A 20,837-nucleotide genomic window follows, 5' to 3' on the forward strand; every position below is an offset into this window, starting at 1 on the left:
TATGCGATCGTACATCCACGAGTAAGCCGCTATCGACCGTACTCATGATGGCGCCTTGTGCACGAAGTTCACGTTTGCGCCATTCTTGCCACTTGTCTTCCTCACGTGTTGTGAGAGGTTTCTTGTCACCGGTGATCTCGTTCGATGTCGGCATGACGGAACCCGCACGTTCTGTACGTTTGATCTCGAGGGGTCTTCCACCATCGTCGAACTCGTGTGTATACTTTCGAAAGGGTTCGACATCTGTTCCTTGTACGATTGCGAGGCAACCGTTTACAAGTAGGTAGTTCTCGATCGCAAGCTTCCACTTGTGATAGTCAGAGACACTGATGAGCTTTGGAATACTCTCCAGGCCGACTATACGATCGTGCGAACGACTTTCGCTCATCGTAAGATAATAATCGTATTGCACTAGTTAGAGCTTTGAGCAGTTATCCGACTGTTAATCTGTTGAGGTTTACGTTTACGATGAAGAAACGAGATGCATCGAAAGAGATGGAATGGAACATTCTATAAACATCCGCTCCACTTCCGAATATCCGTATAACACCGTATGTGGCGTTATTCTAACACTCAGCAATCAACCAGAGTTACTACTTTGGGAAGGTGGAGGCAGGCACAGAATGTTCCAGAGTGTGGAGGCTTGATAAGCAAGTGGAGGTAAAGGTGGAGGCAAGGGTGGAAGGTTCCAGCATGTGGAGGTGGAGGTGGAGGTATTCAGGGGTATGCGTTTCAAGTGTCTGATTGCGCAAAAGCACTTTGACAAGTGGCAGATAGGTGATGTATGACACATGGGAGGTTTCAGGAGGTGTAGGACAGTCCAGTGCGCATATTGCAGGAAGTAAATCATACACGGAGAGATACCACACGCAACGATGCGAGGAGTATCTATGTACCCTCCATTATGTGTGTATGGCCTTCCTACCTCCAATTCAAACCAAGCCCAGAATGCCCCATCTCACCCAGATCTCTCTTCATCAGGAGACCTCTAAGTATGGCTCACACACAGAAAGATAGAAACAGTACTCGGACGAGAGCTCCTCCTTTTACACTCGGAAGTGACAAGACGTGCAGGTTGATACTTGGCATAACCACTCTTCCAATGTTGACACGGTTCCGACGCTTTCTTGGCTTCACCCTCAAAACAACAGAGCTTCCTATTATTGTACTACCACAGGATGACAAGACATTGAGAGCCCTTTATGAGGCAGTCCCACCACTGAAGTCGTATCACCCAGTTACCGAAGCTGATGACCTGTGCTCCCAGTTGTTCACAGGAGTTAGCAAAAGTCATTTGAACATTGATGACCTGGCGTTGGGGACCCTAGAATCCTATCATATAGGCTTTGAGGCGTGTGCTCGGTTGTCATATGAGTGCTGGACATGGTACAAAGTGCAGAAGTATGATATGTTCCTGACTTCAGAGATTCGACAACAGTGCATGTCTCAGGTAGGTGAGATGGGAGTCTCTGCCTTGGGAAATATTGGTCGCCACTTCATTTGGGCGCAATACAATCCGGATGCGGCTGTCCGTCAGGAGTCCACTGAAAGGTTCCAAGTATGGAAGAGTGCAATTGGGACGGTAGAACATTGTGACCCTGTGACACTACAGAGACTTGGTCTGGAACAAGAGTCTGTGGCTGATTGGGCAGAAACCACCAGTAAGTCTTGGTTCAAGATATTTTTGATAATTGACCAGCAGGGAGATCCAGAAGATATTTTGATAAAATACAGTCTAATTCACCGGCTGACAACTTGGCAAAACAGAGAGGTGTGAGTCACCTCAATAGCACAGATGACGGGAACAGTCTACATGAAGCTTCAAACAGTCCCCCTGATAACTTGATGTATGACCTGACCAGCTCAAATGTCCCAAGTGTCAACAAAGAGAAGACAACTCAGGCGCTTCAGGACACATTAATCTCTATGGCATCTCCACTTCGTGAGATTTACATCAGGCTGAGATGGGTGAGGACTGTGGTTCTAAGTTTCCTCAGAGCATCCCATCAAAGATCGATGAATCCGGCAAGATTTGAACGCTTGGCACTCTCCCCTAGCTGCCTTGGGGTGACAAGTCCTCACTCCGATAATCACGCATCACACTACATAGATGAGGTACTCAACAGTATAGCAGCATTCCCAGATGACAAGACACGGCCTCATCAGTCCCGGCTTTCCAAGCGGCAGACCAAGGGGCATCAGCACCAGCTGATAGCGAATTGCCGAGCAGGAGTTGCAAACTTGTACTGGGGAGTTGCAACTTTGGACTATGAGCTCACCAGTGTTCACATAACAAAGAATCAGGGCTCTCTGCACCCGGAAACGGACTACACAACTTCCTCTGAGCTGGAGGAGTCTATCACTACAAACGAGGCAGACAAAACAGCCTCACCGGCAGCTTGTGAGGAGACTAATGAACAGGGAAAGTGTGGGACAGACAGTGACACAAGTAGTGTACCCGAGTACCAGATCACACAGTCTACCACTACCGTGCCAGCAATCACCTTTTGTAACGGTACTGGAAACACGACGACTAGGTCGCAGGTTGGGTCGAACTCGATGGATGTCTCGTGGAAATCTAGGGGCTCTGGTGCTAATGGATCGTGTCTCCTCTGCAATCGATGTAGCCAAAGAATGATATTGAAGAATCAGCAAAGTTGGTACTTTGCTGATTGTACTATATACTGTCTACGGCTATCCTTGTCCTCGTCTCCTTCCTGCTGCAAGCGTCTACGTACATACTCGGACAGGTGAAAAACCGCTTTGAGCAAACCCAGTGGGGAAATCTCGAAAGGGGAAAACCCGTCCCTACCTACTGCAGCACTGCCTCCAACTCCCGCTCTTCTCTGTCCTAATCCGTCGAACTCGATAGAGTCCTCTCGATTCGTTGTTACTCCGTAACACCTTTGCTCATACATTCTCTCAGAATGACGGGGTCACCGTCATGCGCGGGGCAGACACAATACCCGCATCAGCCTCATCGCTGTTCTCCCCAGTGGGTGGACATCCCAAGTGTGAAAGTGGAGACTTGAATGATGAAAGTCCGCTTTCACTTGGAATGGAAGGGCGAAGCGCTGAAGAAGAGGACCGTGTGACACTCCTAAGACCTGGAACGGCTCTCTCCTCGTTGTATCGCATAAAGGGAAGAAGGTCCGAGACTGACCTAACAACCTCACGAAGGGTGAAAAAGTACTCATATAAAGCAGGTACTCCACCTGAGGATAGGGTGACTCGTAGATGGAGCCATTGTGGAGTAATCGATCGGACGTAGGTGGAGCAGGATACCTAGCGGAAACACTTCACGCTTGTGTGGGTGATATGACATGTACTCTGTCCAAGGGGTGGATATGAGTGGAAGTGCTGGCTGATACAAAGCTTGAGTACTAGGGTAACATGGCAGCGATGGCAGCCCTGAAAACAAAGGTTATCACATTCGTCCCTGAATCCACCGAGCGACATGAGATTTCCTCTGTTATTGCTCAGGGTATCATTTTGTTCAAATACAGTACCACACGTCCTCAGTTTTGCGCTGAAACCCGGTCAATGGATACATAGTCTCCTACACAGCTTCTCCCTCCCTTCAAACATACTGCAGTTGCCTTCCACGCCTCCCTTGAGGGTTTTGAAAGTCAGAAACTGTAACGGTACTGGAAACACGACGACTAGGTCGCAGGTTGGGTCGAACTCGATGGAGGTCTCGTGGAAGTCTAGGGGCTCTGGTGCTAATGGATCGTGTCTCCTCTGCAATCGATGTAGCCAAAGAATGATATTGAAGAATCAGCAAAGTTGGTACTTTGCTGATTGTACTATATACTGTCTACAGGTATCCGTCTCCTTTTCTCAGTCCTACTGCAAGCGTCCATGTACATACTCGGACAGGTGAAAAACCGCTTTGAGCAAACCCAGTGGGGAAAATCTCGAAAGGGGAAAACCCGTCCCTACCTACTGCAGCACTGCCTCCAACTCCCGCTTTCCTCTGTCCTAATCCGTCGAACTCGATAGAGTTCCCTCGATTCGTTGTTACCCCGTAACAGAAACTCACTCAAGTCCAGTTCTGTTGATCTGGGGACTTGTATCCCCTCACTCTCTTCAGCTTAAGTGTCATTCCTTCTGGGTTATCTCATCAGACTGACCGCACTTGTACTCAACAATCTCTTAGCATGCGTAAACCACGGCCACCTGGCATCCCTGGTGTACACGAGGGTAGCGGAAATTATGCTTTATTCTCAAAGCCCTCAGGCTTCCCTGGTGGAGTTACCGCCGAACTTCCTCAACCCCAAGACTGGTACTCAAACCAGACGCAGAGTGAACTTGATGATCTTTTGAAGACTCTGCATGTCGTGCCATTGAGCGGTGAAAGTTCTGACGTCCTGGACACGCCAGCCTCTTCCTTCTCCCAGAGCTTCGGTGACTACGGCTCCTCTGAAGCGCCACCCACAGGAGACTTGTGCAGCCCAGCAGCCGAAAGCTTTCAGCAATCCAGCCCCTTTCTGGACACCGAGACAATAGCTTGGATGATTGACCCTGAAGGGAATCCGCGGTTTCCTCATGTTGTTGGAATCTCAGCATGGCGTCCAGTTGATCTACCCTCCTCAATAAAAGAAAAAGAGAGGCAGATTGCTCTTTGTTTGGAAGAGGCCCTAGAGCGGATGTCAAATGTTTTTGGCTTGGAGGTGTGGCGCGATTGGCAGGGGCCGCTTGGCACAGACGCTGTGTCCACAAAGAACCCCCTAGCAATGAGTGACTTGGAGGAATACCTAGATTCTGTAAAGTTTGCGCGCTGCCACCAGGTCCGCTTGTCACATTCTGTAGATCCTGAGACTGCTTCATTGGCAGGCGCAGGCTTGAAGATGTGGAAAGAGGACATGACCAGACGTGTCCAAACAGAATTGGGAATATTTGGTGACAAGGCACTCCCGTATATTAAGCGTCTAACAACTCTTCTACAGGAAGTAGATGGTTATGACAAAGCTTATGGAGATTATGGTATGTGTCTGATTGCTGGTACACCACAGACAGTGCTCACTCATATTTAGTTGAAAAAAAAGCTACCAAAGCCATGAATAGGAAGAAATCTGCCGAGGCGTACCTGGTCCCAAGACCTGTATCGTCACGGAGCAATTCTCAAGATCACCATGCAGCAGCACCTTCAAGTTCCAAGCCTAACTTACCAGTCTCTGCTGAGAGTGTGCTTAGTGCCTTTCATCCGTACCATGAATGGACACGCACGGAGGTGCGGGATGTGGCTCGCAGGGATGATTGGTACCTTTCGGCTCCTTTGTCGCATGGAGTCAATGGGGAAGGGACTTCTGACAACAATGTGGGTAAGTGGCCCTTGGACCCCTGTTGGGCAATTGCAAAAGACTTGCGGGTACAGAAGCCGGCGTTCTCTCGGAGCCTTGCAAGTCTCACCATCCGAAACTTTCCCGGATGAACATTCGCCCCCGAAGACCAGAGGTTCGTGTCGGAAGGAACGATTCACGTCTTAACGCAGTGTGTATAATGCATCTTGAGAGAGCTGTAGTCTACTACCTCATAGAGTTGTTATGGCACAACTAGTTGCATGTGGCCAGTAGAATCTCTGGGTCTTATCACTTTATGCAAAATCTCAACAATGTGAATAGATAGATAGAACGATCTCTTGGGATATGTGCCAGTAGTATCACTTTTGCACCTTCTATCAGGGACAAGGGAAGGGTGGGATATTTACGTACGGAGTTCAACTTACTTAGTTGTTAGCCTTCGTGTGTTTCCCCCCTTCCCCCTCTCTCCTCTTCTCTTTACCCTTCCTCCCTCTGCAGCCCATATTAGAGGATCAGACAAATATAAGGACTTCAACTCAATCACTCAGTCAACACAATTCTCATCTCATCATTTATCAACAATCATTGACTGCACCCAGACACTGACAGAGGAAGTGACTGCCATACTGAAGACGCTTGACTCAAAGTCAACAACTGCTCAGTCACACAATTTCTTACCCCCTCTGTCATCTCAGTCCGAAGTAACCCTATACTACGCCCCAGTGTCTGACGAGGCTCGAAGTGATGGGCGGGTACACGCTGACTACTCAGAATACCATCCGCAAGACGTAAAATACTACCTTCTCCCGGCTCCTTCGGATCCCAGCATCAAAGTTCTCCCGTACACTCCAGCACACCTTCCTTGGAAGCCTGTCATCAACTCCCAACAGTTGCAGTCAGTGCTACACAACTGTCAAGAAGTTCTTTCTGATATCTCTTACGAAACAATCCTGAATGGTGCCCAGATGCTGGAACAACAGGTATACTTTCATTTGATATCCTCTGCAGGTATAGCGGCTAAGTGGCGTCGCTGGGCAACTGCAGCACTGTCCTGTGTGGGCTCTCTCCTCTCTCAGCAAGTGCACAACCAGCCAACATCATTTAAGATCAGGTTGCGAACTCTGAGCAATTGGAGTGATGGACTGAAGGAAAGATCAAAGACAGGGGATACCCGAATGAAGACTCTTTACTCAGAGATACTGGAGGACTTTGAACAGAACAATCGATTAATATGTGAGTTCAGTGCCTCAACCATGCTGGCACTTATCAGTCAGTATCAGGATTGCTAGCATCATGAGTGTCTCAAAGCCAGCCCTCAGTGGTCCACCTGGACTTCTATCGTCTAGATTTGCACCCTGCTACACGAGGCACCAGCGTTCTAGGGTTAACCCGCAACTCCCATCCCCCAGCTGTGGCCATGCAGAAGCGCACGTGGGGTGGGCAATATCCCACAGAGTCTGGTGAGAATGCCACGAAAGCCTCAGTGTCCACTCCACCTCTCCCTGCGATTGAAGAGGTGGAGACACCTCACCCTATGACGATAAATAGTCCACCTAAAGTAACTCCCACGGGCAAAAGAACCAAACACGGCAAGAAAAGAAGACCGGAAAGTGATGGTCAGTCGGAACCGTGTAGCTCTCAGGGGCCCTTGGCCACTGGGGGAAGAGACCATGGGGAGGGTGAACCCAAAGTGGTAAAGGAAGAAGAACATTCCCAAGTGACCCTGGAACTGGGATTGGAACAACTGATCTCCAGCAGCCATACCCAGCCATTTGAACAAGGTCAGGGAACCACTGCTCTGGTGCCGCTAAATGACAGTTCAAGAGTGGATGAGGCTATTACGAGGGCACCAGGTTCCCAGCGATCACAACTCCCTTGCTCTCAAGGTGAAGAAGTGGGGTCTTCTACCCCTCCTCATCCTCATGTGGTCTTGGGAGGAAGAAAGAGTACACATAGACCAGGGAGAAGGCGGAGGAAGAATGGTGTGGAGGAGCCCACCACCGAATCAGCACCACCAGTCAGAACCACTCAAATAGACTCAGGGAGTTGTGTTGTGACAAAAACGCTTACAGGGTTCTCCCCACCCAATATCACTACTATTACTGGGCAACAGAGAACCTCAGACACAGAAACAGATGACCCAGGAGACATAGCTGCAGTGTGTAACCCTGGCAGAGACCCCATGACTCAGAATCATGTAGCATCCTTTAAGACCGGAGACGGTGAGGTCTGTCCTCAACCGCTCACCCACGCAGAATTGCCTGGATATTCTAGCACAGCCTTTGCTCAGTTGTCTGTGAGCCCATCCAACCCATCTCAGAGCATACTGAATCCCACAACATCACCCTCTCCTCCAACCTCAACAAGACAGTATCCGCCCCTTGTTAATCGAAGACCCCATCTGGTAAGGACCCTGACATACGACGGAGGATCAATCGATAAATTCAGAAATATAGTAGATCTCCATGACACCGAAGAATGGAATTGGAAAGAGCCCTCGGTGAAACATTGGGTAGTGGAGATGTCCAAGCGCTTGCTGCCAGCAAGGCGGACTAGATCAGGATCCTTAGGAAGCCGTACTCCTGATTACTTCCCGGGATAGTCTCCCACCCTCTTGTTTGTTTCCCAGGGCTTCTCAAGTATCCATGACTCTCTGCCTATTGCTCAATGGATCCCGGAGAAGTGCATTTCTGTGAGGATATCGGAGGATGTGACGTGCGTGCGTGTCTCTCCATTGAAGCTCCACCACAGTACATTCCCCTTGTTCTGTTCTTACCTCATTTCTCATGATTGTTCATATTACCTCTGATATTCCCCTGTAACCCCCCTTCCCTTTGCTCACACATCCTCCTACAGATGTTCATGCCTCACTCACGGATTTCACTCTTGATAGTGCGGTAGGGTTTTCCCTGCAAGGTCGTCTCACCAAGATTTGCTTCAGAGTTTTTCATCCCGCCGCGTGTACATAGACATCTCTGTCTCTTGCGCAGTCAGAGCCACCTTTGTGGCTTCATGCATTTCATAAACGTCTTCCCTGGAGGATTGAGGTCATAACAATGTCAGATCAGAGATAGCAATGTAGAACAAGTGGTGACTCAACGTTTATGAGTGATTTCACCTTGATCATCTTGACACTGCGGACTACCAGGAGAATTACTTCCCCGATCTTGTTTTACTTACAACCTCTGACTAGCTTGCACAACAGCATTTCATATTCCACTGATCCTTTTGTGCATGTGGACGAGTGAGGGATTTGAACAAACATCAACGTCCTTGATCGGTTTGATTGTAGTCATCAACTGGGGCGGGCAAACACATCTCGAGAAACCTTGAAGTCGAAGTGGCGAAAAAAGCCAAGCCAGATAGCGGGGGAGGCGAGAAATCATTCGTTCCTCTCCACCACTTCTCTACTCCAAGTTTCTCCTCTGATTAGAAGACTCAAGTTAAGCTTCTAGTTCTCTTCTATCCTGAAACCAGTTTAGACCAAGATCCGTGTGTGACCGGTTTTTGCAGTCAACTACACGCAGGTCTCACACGAGTGAGAACGTGAGATCGGACTTCCCTCCTTTCTTACCTTGTACGACGATTTCGACGATTTCAGCGACGATTCTAGACTCTCACATTCTCACGAATAAGGTTGAAAGAGAGTTTCAGAGGGAAAAGTAGCATCTTTGTTAGGGACCCAGCCGGAGACGGACCCCTCCGGAGCTGCACGGACCTCATCAGACCCGACGGGAGACGTTCCACTCCAGAGTGGTCTGAGTCCCCTGACAGACCCAGCCGGAGAGTCATCATCATTTGAGATGTGGAGGAACAAACAGTCATACATAGCAGATGGAATACATATGTTCCATACTCCCTTACATGTGAGCAGTGAATCTCCATGATTTGTCTTCCACCTTGAACCAACTAAGACTTATTCCTTAACACCAGTACTCCTTGAGTCAGTGTTTAGTGATGGACATACGGAATTGGAGCCACTCTTGAAGTGGTTGTGTACTTACACACAGCTTACAGAGCATGCTGTGATAGACTATCAATGACAAGAAGCGTCAACCATGTTTACTAAAGAGGTAGTAGTTCTGCTTGACTAGCATCGAAATCTCTGGCTGGGTCTGGACACCTCCGGAGTAGCATGGTTCTCTGGCTGGGTCCAAGAGGGGTATTTTGAACCGTGCCACTCCGGAGTGGAACATCTCCCGCTGGGTCCTTAACATCTTCATGAGAAACTGGAAGGACCATCAGGAATCTGAGGAGAAACTCTGGTCTATATAATCTTCACCTTCTGGAATGTGAGAACATTCATCCTTTCCATCCTAATACAACTTCGACTATCTCAGTCTCTATCCAGCATGCTATCAAAAGCCAATAGCCCAATCTCAAGTTACTTCCCGCAAAACCTACAGCCACCAGCTTATATTGGAGCATCTGACTATGTTATCCTATCATTGCCTTCAGATTTGAAAAAGCCACCAGGGAATGACACCTCATATCAACCCCAAGAGAATAGATACTTCCTGTCAACGGTCGATGAGTATGGTGTGCCAGCACGCATGAAGGCTGATCCAACATTCTGGAGAGCAAGCACTCTACTGCCCAAGTATTGGAAACCACATCTATCCAAACTCCCTCAATTGCCAGCCTGTGTTTACCAGATGATACGAGATGCGTCAGATAACAGTCAAGCTAAGTTGGTGGAAGGTGTTCAAGGTTCAAACAAGAGGTTCCTCAACAATGTAGAGGTACACTACTTACCGAGTTTCCTGGCTTTTTACATCTCAAGTTAGATCAGTTCCTCAGCCTCTGCGGTGGGGATAAAAGCCGACCTAGATGCCAAGTTCTACGGTATGGAACTTTCCATGCGGTACGCGGAGCCCAATATCACTGATCAAGAGTGGAGGTCCATAAAACATTTCTGGGGCACTTATTTGGATATGACAATCACGGGTCAGATGCTGGTTAACATGCCTACAGAACACACATCTGACGGCTCAGACACACTTGACGGCTCAGATTTCTCTGACAGCTTAGATAATTTTGACCCAAACTCTCCTTCTGAGCTCTACTGTAGGCTCATTTGTCCACAGGATATTAGTCCTTCAAATTTCCAAGACTCACCATTCTCCTGCACTAAAAGGCAGACCATCACCCAGAGGTCCAAACAGACCACCCTCTTAGAAATGATGACGTCCTTGGGAATCCCACAACACCGAGAGTTGTTACTGAATAACACATACCTACACTCTGTTTTCAGCGCTTTGGGGGGCCGGATCACCAGAGTAAAAGTTTGATCCCACAGTTTCCTGATCTGGAGCATCGTACCAAGATTTCAGCCTCACAGTGGCTAAGTGAAGTCCCATCAGAGGCCATGAAGGGTCTTCACATTGAATACATTGCCCCCGTTGATAGTGCAAATAACATGATTACAGACATGAAAAAGCAGCAAGCCCTCATTAAAGGTCTTACAGGCCTCCTGTCTTGTAGCGTCCCGGAAAGGCAGGGACTTACCAGAGAGCGAGAGGAAGAGCTTGCCAAGATGCTTGGCGAGGAACTCGGTGTGGAGTTTAGGGCTGGGACTCCAACGAACAGTGACCATCCAAACTCTGGAAATGATAAAGCTGCAGAGCAGAACTCAGTCAACAAGATAGCCTTGAGGCCCATCACCCAAGCAATCCTCCTCAAAGCTGAAGAAATACCATTTAAACAGGATGATACCACAGAGAACACAACCAAAGTCTTCTCACAAGACTCCATTGACAAGTCCAGTGATCTTGACACACAAGATTCTTGGCATTTGCTCATCCAATTTGATCACAACCGTTCCACCCCTTCCCCTCTTGGCAGCCCGGATGAAGAACCCACCAAAGTCAAGGAGATCATTGAGGATAGTGGCAGTGAGAGCTTGTTGTGGCCCATCTCTCACCATTTGCTTCAGAAGAGATGCAGTCACAATTCTCTGGTAGCTACATCCTCTAATCCAGTGGGGCGTCTTGTCCGACGCCTTAGTGATTCCTCCCTGTTACCCTGCATCTGGTCATGAATCAAAGGGACTAGACCAAGAGGCGACCATTGTCAATAGAAATTGGTAGTACCATCTGAATCACAACATGCCATGTACAAAAGTCCATTATTCATTCCCTCATTTGTCTTATCCGTCAATATGTGCCCATGCATGTTAATACCTGTATAATTTGGCTGACTGTGGGCACGCGCGCGCGGAACAAAGGATCAATGTGAATTCGGAAAGTGCCACAGGACGCGGTCAAGTGCCACGCTGCCACACTGCCACTTTTACCAGCCGAATGACACGTCATTATTCTCTTGCATGAGCTTATCAGGGGAGCCAAAACGGGGGCACAAACATGTTCCACTGCAACGCGACTTACTTTGCTCTCTCCCTCATTACCCTTACCCCCGCTATACCTATATCCCATCCTTGCTCATACCGTTTGTGCTGTACCCTGTCACTCATACTGGCTAAGCGAGATATCACCTAGACCCTCTCACTTCCCCCGAGTCGAATGGACCGATAAACATGACGGATCAATCAACCCCTTCTCTACCCTCTCGTCATCTTCGTTCTCTCCCTTCTTCGCCTCAATCGATTCGTTCCATAGGTTCAATGTCACCACGCGGAAGTCATACCGACACTGATAACTCCTCGGATGAAGAAGGGGGAGTCTACTTCGGATCACACGACCCAGAAGAGGAAAATCATCTCGCTAAACTCTCCTCCCTACCCTCTCCTTTACCTCCTTCTCCTTCGAATCGACCACGCTTATCACGCCTTACCCGAGTGAAGAAAAGAGATTCTAGGGAGTTCTTACGACGGAAGACTCTTCTACTTTCTGGTAAAGAGAACAGGGACTCCGAATCTCAGGATATCGCTGGATCTTCGAGTTGCAGACAAAAGTTATGCGATGCTCAATCTCCTCAACGTCTTTCACCTTTGAATGCTTCTTTCTCGCTTCATGTTGTTTCCCACCCACGAACTTCTATTCCTCAATCCTCTGGTGTAGGCCGTGGAATCATCGCCCCCCAAAGCTCGGAGCAGCTGGGGATAGTAGTGAACGACGATGACGAGTCTCATTCTGACTCTTCGGCAGAGGACGGAATGTGGGAAAGGGGTCATGGGACTGAAAGTGATTCGGACAAGGAAAACACCGCCGTGCATGGCGATGGAGTTGAAAGTGAGGATGAAGTGCAGATTGGGCCAGAGGAGGACTTGACTTTCAGTCTCGGAATGGGCTTTGATGCCTTGGATTTGGAGTTGGATGAAGGTGAGCCCTGGTCTTTTTTTGTTCAATGACTTTTCAACCCAACTAGCTGCCCTATCACTTGTTCATCAACGAACATTTGCTTTGATCGCGAGTATAACGGTTCATATTGCAAATCTCACTTTGACGAGCGCTAGATCATGTTGATTTTATCAAGCATATCTTATCAGATGTGTCAGTCGCGTGTGAAGAGTCATGCTTAACATCCAGTCGTTCAATTAAATATGGGCGGATTGATGCTTTCTGACTTCTCCGACCCTGAAGCGATCAACGACGATTCTGCTCTGATTCCCCCAGTGGATTTTGGTCTTTCGAATACAGAAGAATCCGATCATCCGGATGACATAGATCTTCAAACGACTCCCCCTTTTGTGCAACCTCTTCAACCCACCGAGGACATTCTTTCGGAACATGATATATCCACCCTTATCTTGTCCGACTCAACAAACGGTCGAGAGGAAAATGATGAGAACGATTGGTCTATAGAATTGGCCAGAGGAGGTCCAGTCGTCATTCCACCCATGCAATATCACTTTTCAGGACCTATAAGGGGAGAACATTTCTCACCATTCCGATCATCTGATGTACCTCTTTCGAACTCACCAATCTTTTCTTCTCCTTTGTCTCTTCCACCTTATATACCCCAACGCCTATCAATGATTTCAAGTCCGAAACTGAAGTCACCATCAAGTCCTTCTTTCACCATTACAAATCGCGAATCTGATGAGTCATATGTAAAAACCTCCTTGATTACCTCTACGGAGTTCCCAGAAACTCCTGTCAAGACCCATCAGACTCCAAAGACTAAAACTCCCCGACCTCTCGCTCCTCTCCCTACCACCCTTCCAACACCAGTCCACATTTCGCACACAACGGTCGCCGCCCCTCCTTCTCACTCTGCGCACTCCATGCCCGCCAACAAGACGAGCAGTAGAGTACTCAAACCTTCCACTGGAATGAAACTCGCTGGTACGCAGAAAGCCGCCGCCGCTGCCAGAGCAATCTCAATAAGAGGTCAATTGGACGCTTCGGTAAGTACCAAACTTGGTGCCATGGGACCTCCTCAACGTACTGTCTCATCATCTTCGGCGACCTCGACTGCCAGTTCCAGTGCCCCTTCCACCTCTAACGGAGGTCGGGCGAGGCATAAACCTGTAACGTCAAAACCCGAAATACACTCTGGTCATGCCATCCGTCCGAACACGAATGGTGGGGCAGGGCACACGAGAAATGTGTCAAGCTCATCGATACATATGACCGTCTTACCCAATAAGGCACCTTCGAAATCTGTGCGACGTCCAACTACCAACCAAAGTGCCCCGAGTGAACATCCTAGTAAGATATCATCATCTAAGCAGACCTTGGCCACAGTCAAGTCTAAATTACCCAATTCCACCACTGTCCCTCGACCGGCTTTAGTTCCTCGGTCCATGGGACCATCCCACGTTCGTCCACACTCCACCACTTCAGCATTACCTCGTCCTCTAGGAGCCCCCTCAGTCGCACGCATCACCTCTGTGACTACAGCGACGCGAAAGGCAGTGCCAATGGAAATGAACCCTCTCAAACGACCCACATCTGTCCACACCACCCGACAACCATTAGGTCCGACTACCTCTGTCGTCGCAGCGAGTGGACCATCCACCTCCATGGGTCCTCCGATCATATCACATTTCTTCAGTTCGTCCCGCCAAGACACCGATACTTTCATATCAGGAAGTTCTGAAAATACTCCAGGAGCCACTTCGAGCGTGTACAACGGTGGGGGGAGTACAACCGTTCTCGTTCGACCCGTCCTAGGTCTACCATCGAGGATGAAACTTCAAAATCAGAGAACTGTCACTGATTCATATTCGTCGACGATTGTGACATCCACACCCAAATCATTTTCTTTCCGTTCACCTGGGATGGCATGGAAAAAAGGTCTCGCCGCACCTATAGGTACCCCGAGTGGGATGTACAAACTCGGTACTCCTTCTCGTTTTACCCCACGTCAACAAACCTTTTCAACTGGTCCTGTCAGTGCCTTCACCCAGAAACCAGCCTCTCAAGACGTTGGTTTAGTTCAACCTTCTCCCTCTTATGGTCCACCAGCTTCAGCTACTCGATCGGCTTCTACCGTCGAACCTCAATCGACAGAGTTGAGAGGGAGTAGTATCGATGCTGAAGATGTTTCTATGATTCTACCTCACCCATCTTCCTCAATTTCACCTCCTTTTTCTCCGTTCTCCAAATCCTCCAAGTTGGTGTCTTCATCCGCTATCGCATCTTCAGTCCTCTCGCAGTCCAAATCAACTCCGCAGAAAGAAAAGCCAGAAGACCTTCAATCGACCGCGGCGGATAGAAATGAAAAGACAATTCGTAGTCCTAAAAACAAAACACCCAAATCACCCACTTCTTCACCCAAATCTACCAGACCCAAACGCAGTCTCAAAACTCTCGTTCCACCTCTACCCCCTGCTCAACCCAAAACGACCAAGACACCGATAATTGTTCCTTCTATAGCTCCTGACATGTCGGAAAAAGAACTTCGAACGGCCACAGCAAGAAATACCGCTAAGAATGAGGTATATCTCTGTGCGATAGAAAGACAAATCATTAGACGTCCCGGTCCCAGACCTCCATCACCAACTAGTAAAATAAGGACAACTTTGGACAAAGAAGAAGAGGAAAAGAAAGCTTCTAGAGGTCAAAGAGCTAAAAGAAGGTCCGGTTCACCATCTTCATCAGAAATCACGAATCAATCCGTACAATCTGTCGATCCGAATGGTTCTGAATCTCCTGTGTTAGGTAAAGTTGTAGAGTTTGACGGTAAATCCGAAGATGGTAATGATGCCGAGAGCAAGAAAGACACCCAAAGTGGAAAGACAAAGATGAAACAAGTGGAAAGAGGAATCAAAAGAGGACCAACGATTGAGATTGTTCAACGGATTAGAGGACCGGGTGATGATGATGATTATTCAACTCCTAGACCGAATAAAAGGATAAAAACCGTCCGATCATCCCCTGAAATTGAAAGCAGTGAAAGGTCGTCTCCGCATAGTGATACAGAAGGGAGAGAAGGGGAGAGGGAGAGGAAGGGAAAGAATAAGGCGGTACAATGGGATAGAGGGTTGGTGATTATCCGAGATGTATTAGGTAGGGAATTAGATTTAGAAAGAGGTAAAGGGGATAAAGAACCTGGAAAAAGTTGTTTGAAAGAGGAAGCGAAGGTGAGTTTTTTTTGCTCGATTTGTCCTGACCGTGTGGATTCTCCTCAATCTCATATTCCTCGTTGTCCCTAAGCTTGATTTCTTATTATTTCTCTCCCCCGTCCTTTCTACCTCCCTGTTTGAGCATGAAGAACCTCAATCTCGCTTGGTTCCCCTTGTCAACGTCGTCATTCATCTCCATAACCCCTCTCTTTCCCCCGAGATGTTTCATTCCTTACTCTTCGACTATCTTTTGAGACCATTAAATACTCCCTTTATCATCAACCCTCTTGCTCATACGTGTCGTCCTCCCCATACTTCCGCTCTCATTCTTCACAAATCTCCCTTTATCCACCCTCTCACTCATACCGGTGGCCCCCCTATCTGTTCCACTTTCATCCTGTGACCGGCAAACAAGGAGCGTATCACAATATCATCTCTATAAGTAACGCCAACCTACATAAATGCCTCGTCTTGTCTCTCCTTCTCGCTACCCTTCTTGATCCTCCAGCTCGTCTACGATGAGTGTATCGCGATATCATCCTTGTCATTAACTTTCCTCCACGATGACTCTTCATCTTGATCGATCCAATAATCCTACCGTCCGACGTGACTCGTACAGTGTACGAAGGAGATGTCTCTGACAATTAGATCCCACTCGATCCACACGGTAACATTGTTGATTCTCATCGACCTAAACCGGAATTGAAAAGATCTAGGATAGTCGTCACTGCTATTTTCTACGAAGGGGAAGAACCTGTACCGCCACCAGAGTCTGCGTCGACTCGAGGGAAGAAGAAGAAATAGAGGTAATGTGTTTTTATCATCCTTGATAAGTTAAGTGAACAATGCATCCAATTTTGGTCTCTTTCCTCAGTAACATGATCTTTTCTGTGTGGGAATCGGGATTAATTAAACTCACTTCCAACTGGGCGAATTTTTGAGCGGACGGAACGATCTCTACATTGACCATGGGTCATTTGAAGAATGGTAAACTGTGAATCATCTCTGACGGATTGAAAAACACTCGTAATGTGGGTTATGAGACTCAGTTGAAGTCATGTAACTTGATCATCTAGGGAAGAGGGAATATCTTTTGTGTATTTCATAGCAAATGAATCACAGAGGGGATTTATGAACAATGATATGATCCATCCCAGCTGAACAATGGTTTAGAAAATTGTACAAGTGATGATATTGTCAACACTGGTCCTCAACAGATGGAGGAAGCTTTTTTATGGTAGTTCCGTGCTGATACTAATGATGGGCTAGATATGAGTGCTACATAGTTTGTGATGGACACCAGACTGCACTGAGAGAAGGAATATTGTTTGACATTCTGGCCTAGCAATAGGTACTCTGTATACATATTTATACATTACATATTCAACATGCAAGGTATTGATTGAGTTTTCACAAAGAAACCAGTTCTAATTCTGCAACTCATTCTGTTTCACTACCTACAATAGGACCCATAAGATCTTTGTAACGGTACTGGAAACACGATGACTAAGTCGCAGGTTGGGTCGAAGTCGATGGAACTCTCGTGGAAGTCTATGTATCTCTGGTGCTAATGGGTTGTGTCTCCTCTGCAATCGATGTAGCCAAAGAATGACATTGAAGAATCAGCAAAGTTGGTACTTTGCTGATTGTACTATATACTTGTCTACAGGTATCCGTTTCTTCTCCACTACTGCAAGCGTCTATGTACATACTCGGACAGGTGAAAAACCGCTTTTGAGCAAACCCAGTGGGAAAATCTCGAAAAGGGAAAACCCGTCCCTACCTACTGCAGCACTGCCTCCAACTCTCGCCGTTCTCCTTCCTAATCCGTCGAACTCGATGGAGTTCTCTCGATTCGTTGTTACCCCGTAACAATCTTGTCCCGAGAAGTACCATATTCAGCCTCGTACATAGGAAGCTCTTTGATGCTTCCTAGTCATGGATTATCAAAAAGAATATTTTTTCTATTGAGATCTGTTGTCACCAGATACGAAATAACCTTTATAAGCCACCTCCATGAGACCACCAGGAGTCATGTGAAGTAAAGGGCCAACATGCTGATGACCAGGAGAGGTTGTAGTTGTTTTTGAGGCCCGCTGCCACCCTTCACCAGGATACTCGCTTCTGAATATTTCTTGCATTTGGTCAATAGGAACACTGATGAACGCAGCAGGTGCATCAACACCCGGATGGGTTACCACCACCATGACATCATATTGAGAAGACCATGCAAGGTCATTTGGAATTACATCTGAAGGGGTTTCTGGGAGAGAAGGTGAGAGCATTATCTCTGAATTTTGAGGTGACAAATCATCTCCTGAATGTGTTGCTGCCTGTGATTCTTCCATAGTGTTATCTGGCTTGATTATTGGAGAAGATGATGGAGTCACACCTGGAGAGCTAATAGTAACCTCTTTGCTGTTGACATCATTCTGACTACATTTTGATGAAAGAAGAGGGAAGTGCTCATTGTACCAATTTGTCCACCCCAACCTCTTCAGGTCGTCTGCAAGCCCTGGCGGAATGAATAACACTGGCATTGTGGGAGTAGTCTCAGTAGATGTTGATTCAACCTTTGTTTCATCAGGATTGGCAGGGTGGACTTTCAATTTGGGATCCTCTTCAACATTCACCCCTCCTAAGTACTCCCTCTCCCTGCCTTGACGTTTTGACACTTGTGTCCATGATAGCTGATCCTGATCTGGATGGCCCAAACGTTCGGACTGATCAGTATCCTTAGAGGGACCAAAAGATGATTCTCTTGGTGTGACAATACCACTTGTAGTCTTGACCTCAGCAGAGTCTTGAACATGTTCATCACCACTATCATGTGTAGTCGTGCCAATGGTAGCTGCAGCTTCCTTCCTTTGCTGTTGGTGCTCCTTTGCTCTTCTTGCCTTTCCTCGTCTTTTTTCAGCCTTGCTCAGACCGGACTTTTGTTCTTTCCCATTTGTGCCCGAGGAACTATTCACGGGTGCTGGCTCCATCCATGTAGTGTCCTGGACCAGCTCCTGAGGAAACACAGTGGACTTTATTGTGTCTGATAGGGTTTGGATCACTGCCTGCAACACTGTCTCGACCTCTCCTGACGTTGAATGTCTGAAATAATCAGAAGCCAATATTTTGAGGTATTCCAAATAATTTTGCCACATCTTGATGCATTGTTCATCATCCAGTTTCTTATAGGTGGTCCTCATCAACAGGCAGGATTTAACAAAGGGTGTAACTCTTGACATCTCCCCGTTTGAAGCTTGAAGGAGAGAACTAGCTCCTCTCAACCAAGACTCCCCTGCGCTGTTAATCATATCTCTTTTTTGGGCCAAACCTTGGGGATCAGACACCTCTTGCAACACGTCAATGCAAGTCGAGGCAAAGGTCAGAATGAACTCAACACCTTTACCTATAGCCTCAACTTGTTCCATTGGACTGGTGGACATTTGCAATTTAAAATCCTTCTCCCAATCAATACGGCTCCCAGCGAGGGGTTTTCTCAAGGATACACTGGACGGAATTCTGGTACCGGAAACAGTTGCAAACAACGCAATTGCAGACTTTCCATCCTTGGTGGACTTCAACACTATGGACCAACCTTTAGGATTGAGATAGGTTTTAGCGCGTCTCAGTAGCTTTTGTGCTTCTCGTGTGGAGTCTGTGGACATTATGTTAGCCGTGCGTTACAAATCAATTGAATCAAGCACAGATGTGTCAGAGTATTGTATAAATTGTTCTGCTACTGATAGTCTCAAGCATGAGAAGATGAGGAGTCTTAGGGGCATGGAGCTTCAATTGGGAAACAATCTCCGCTCGGATCAAAGGTGCGGATTTAGGTCGGAAAGTGAGAATGTGGCGCTTACTGCTTCTTCCGCTACTTGTGGGGTTGTGGATGACCAAGTACTGGAACAAAGCGTGGAGGGGGAGTAAGACAGAAAGGCTAGAAGAAGGTAAAGACGCCACTGCACCTGAACCTGGGAATTACAATCATGGCCAATTTGACCTATTCATACAACACCATTTAGTTGAAAGCACAAAAGGTAGGAGTGTTGTGCAGTCATGAGTAATTATGTGGTTATTGGAAGGAGTAGTTCCCCTTACACCAATTGAACTTCAAGTGTTTCTGTCTATGGAAGAGAGGCTACCGTAATGAATACATCAGATGTTCAGGTGTCAGATGCTCGCACGGAATACCCCTGAATTGAAAGCGGGGTCTGGCTTGATTCTTGATCAGATGTTATCTCGTCAAGCGTCCCTGGTCAATGAGTACAAAGACAGGTCTGGGAACAATCTGAATCATCGAGTATGTAGACGCAGATTGACAATCAATAAGACCTGACTCTTTCGAATCCCCTTGGTATGAGTACAGATAGATTCCTCCAAGAATAGGGTGACACGTGATGTGAGAGATGACGGAACACCAGGAAAATGTCACCAGATGAACGACTTATGGGTGATGACACAGTGAGAAAGACTGATGTGGAGAGAACACACATCCAAGATGTTCGAGTGGCATTGTCAGGATCACGGGTAGTACCTAGTGGTCATACTACCAATTCAGATACCATACCGTCCCCGTAGACCATTCCTGTGTCGGTATCACACCGTTCTCGTACTACGCCTTATTGATATCTTACCACCTCTTCCCACTTTTCCACATCCCGTGTCTGCTTATCAACAAATGTCTTACTTCGCTCTTCCTCCACTTTACATTATCAGACCACGTATTGTTATCAGCTATGCAAAAGTGGGGATCCCCAATTGCATCCGTGCTGGTTGTCCTATTTCCAACACTCCCCCTCAAGCAGTACGGATGCTAAGCACCACACGGTGGACTCAACCCCTGGACTTTTTTCTGCATGAACGCCCCTACTTGGCTGTCCCGCCCTTGTACACAGAGGTAATCTGACTGTTAATCTGTTAACAGCTATGCAAAAGTGGAAATCCCCGATTGCATCTGCATCCGCGCTGGTTTTCCTATTCCGACACGTGTCCCCACATTGGTATCCCTCCGCTCTCTTTTTACTATATAGAAGTAGTCCTTTCTCACAGATGTCTTGTGGAATGTATTT

General features: G+C 47.4%; 3 protein-coding genes across 3 annotated transcripts; 2 read left to right on the forward strand and 1 right to left on the reverse strand.

The window, feature by feature from the left end:
* Positions 1 to 780: 780 nt before the first annotated feature.
* On the forward strand, positions 781 to 2,638 carry TREMEDRAFT_58032 (uncharacterized protein; the record flags this gene model as incomplete). The annotated part of the gene is made up of 5 exons (XM_007001050.1): positions 781 to 906; positions 1,010 to 1,661; positions 1,703 to 1,773; positions 1,903 to 2,401; positions 2,538 to 2,638. 5 exons carry the CDS (start codon positions 781 to 783, stop codon positions 2,636 to 2,638), a joined length of 1,449 nt encoding a protein of 482 aa, XP_007001112.1.
* Positions 2,639 to 4,160: 1,522 nt separating this feature from the next.
* On the forward strand, positions 4,161 to 7,859 carry TREMEDRAFT_58033 (uncharacterized protein; the record flags this gene model as incomplete). Its single annotated transcript, XM_007001051.1, has 7 exons — positions 4,161 to 4,986; positions 5,037 to 5,324; positions 6,075 to 6,198; positions 6,457 to 6,536; positions 6,623 to 7,461; positions 7,505 to 7,599; positions 7,781 to 7,859. 7 exons carry the CDS (start codon positions 4,161 to 4,163, stop codon positions 7,857 to 7,859), a joined length of 2,331 nt encoding a protein of 776 aa, XP_007001113.1.
* Positions 7,860 to 17,738: 9,879 nt separating this feature from the next.
* On the reverse strand, positions 17,739 to 19,433 carry TREMEDRAFT_58035 (uncharacterized protein; the record flags this gene model as incomplete). The annotated part of the gene is made up of 1 exon (XM_007001052.1): positions 17,739 to 19,433. One exon carries the CDS (start codon positions 19,431 to 19,433, stop codon positions 17,739 to 17,741), a length of 1,695 nt encoding a protein of 564 aa, XP_007001114.1.
* Between the last annotated feature and the right edge of the window lie 1,404 nt (positions 19,434 to 20,837).

This window comes from Tremella mesenterica (assembly GCF_000271645.1).
Source record: "Tremella mesenterica DSM 1558 unplaced genomic scaffold TREMEscaffold_1, whole genome shotgun sequence".
Lineage (NCBI taxonomy): Eukaryota > Fungi > Basidiomycota > Tremellomycetes > Tremellales > Tremellaceae > Tremella > Tremella mesenterica.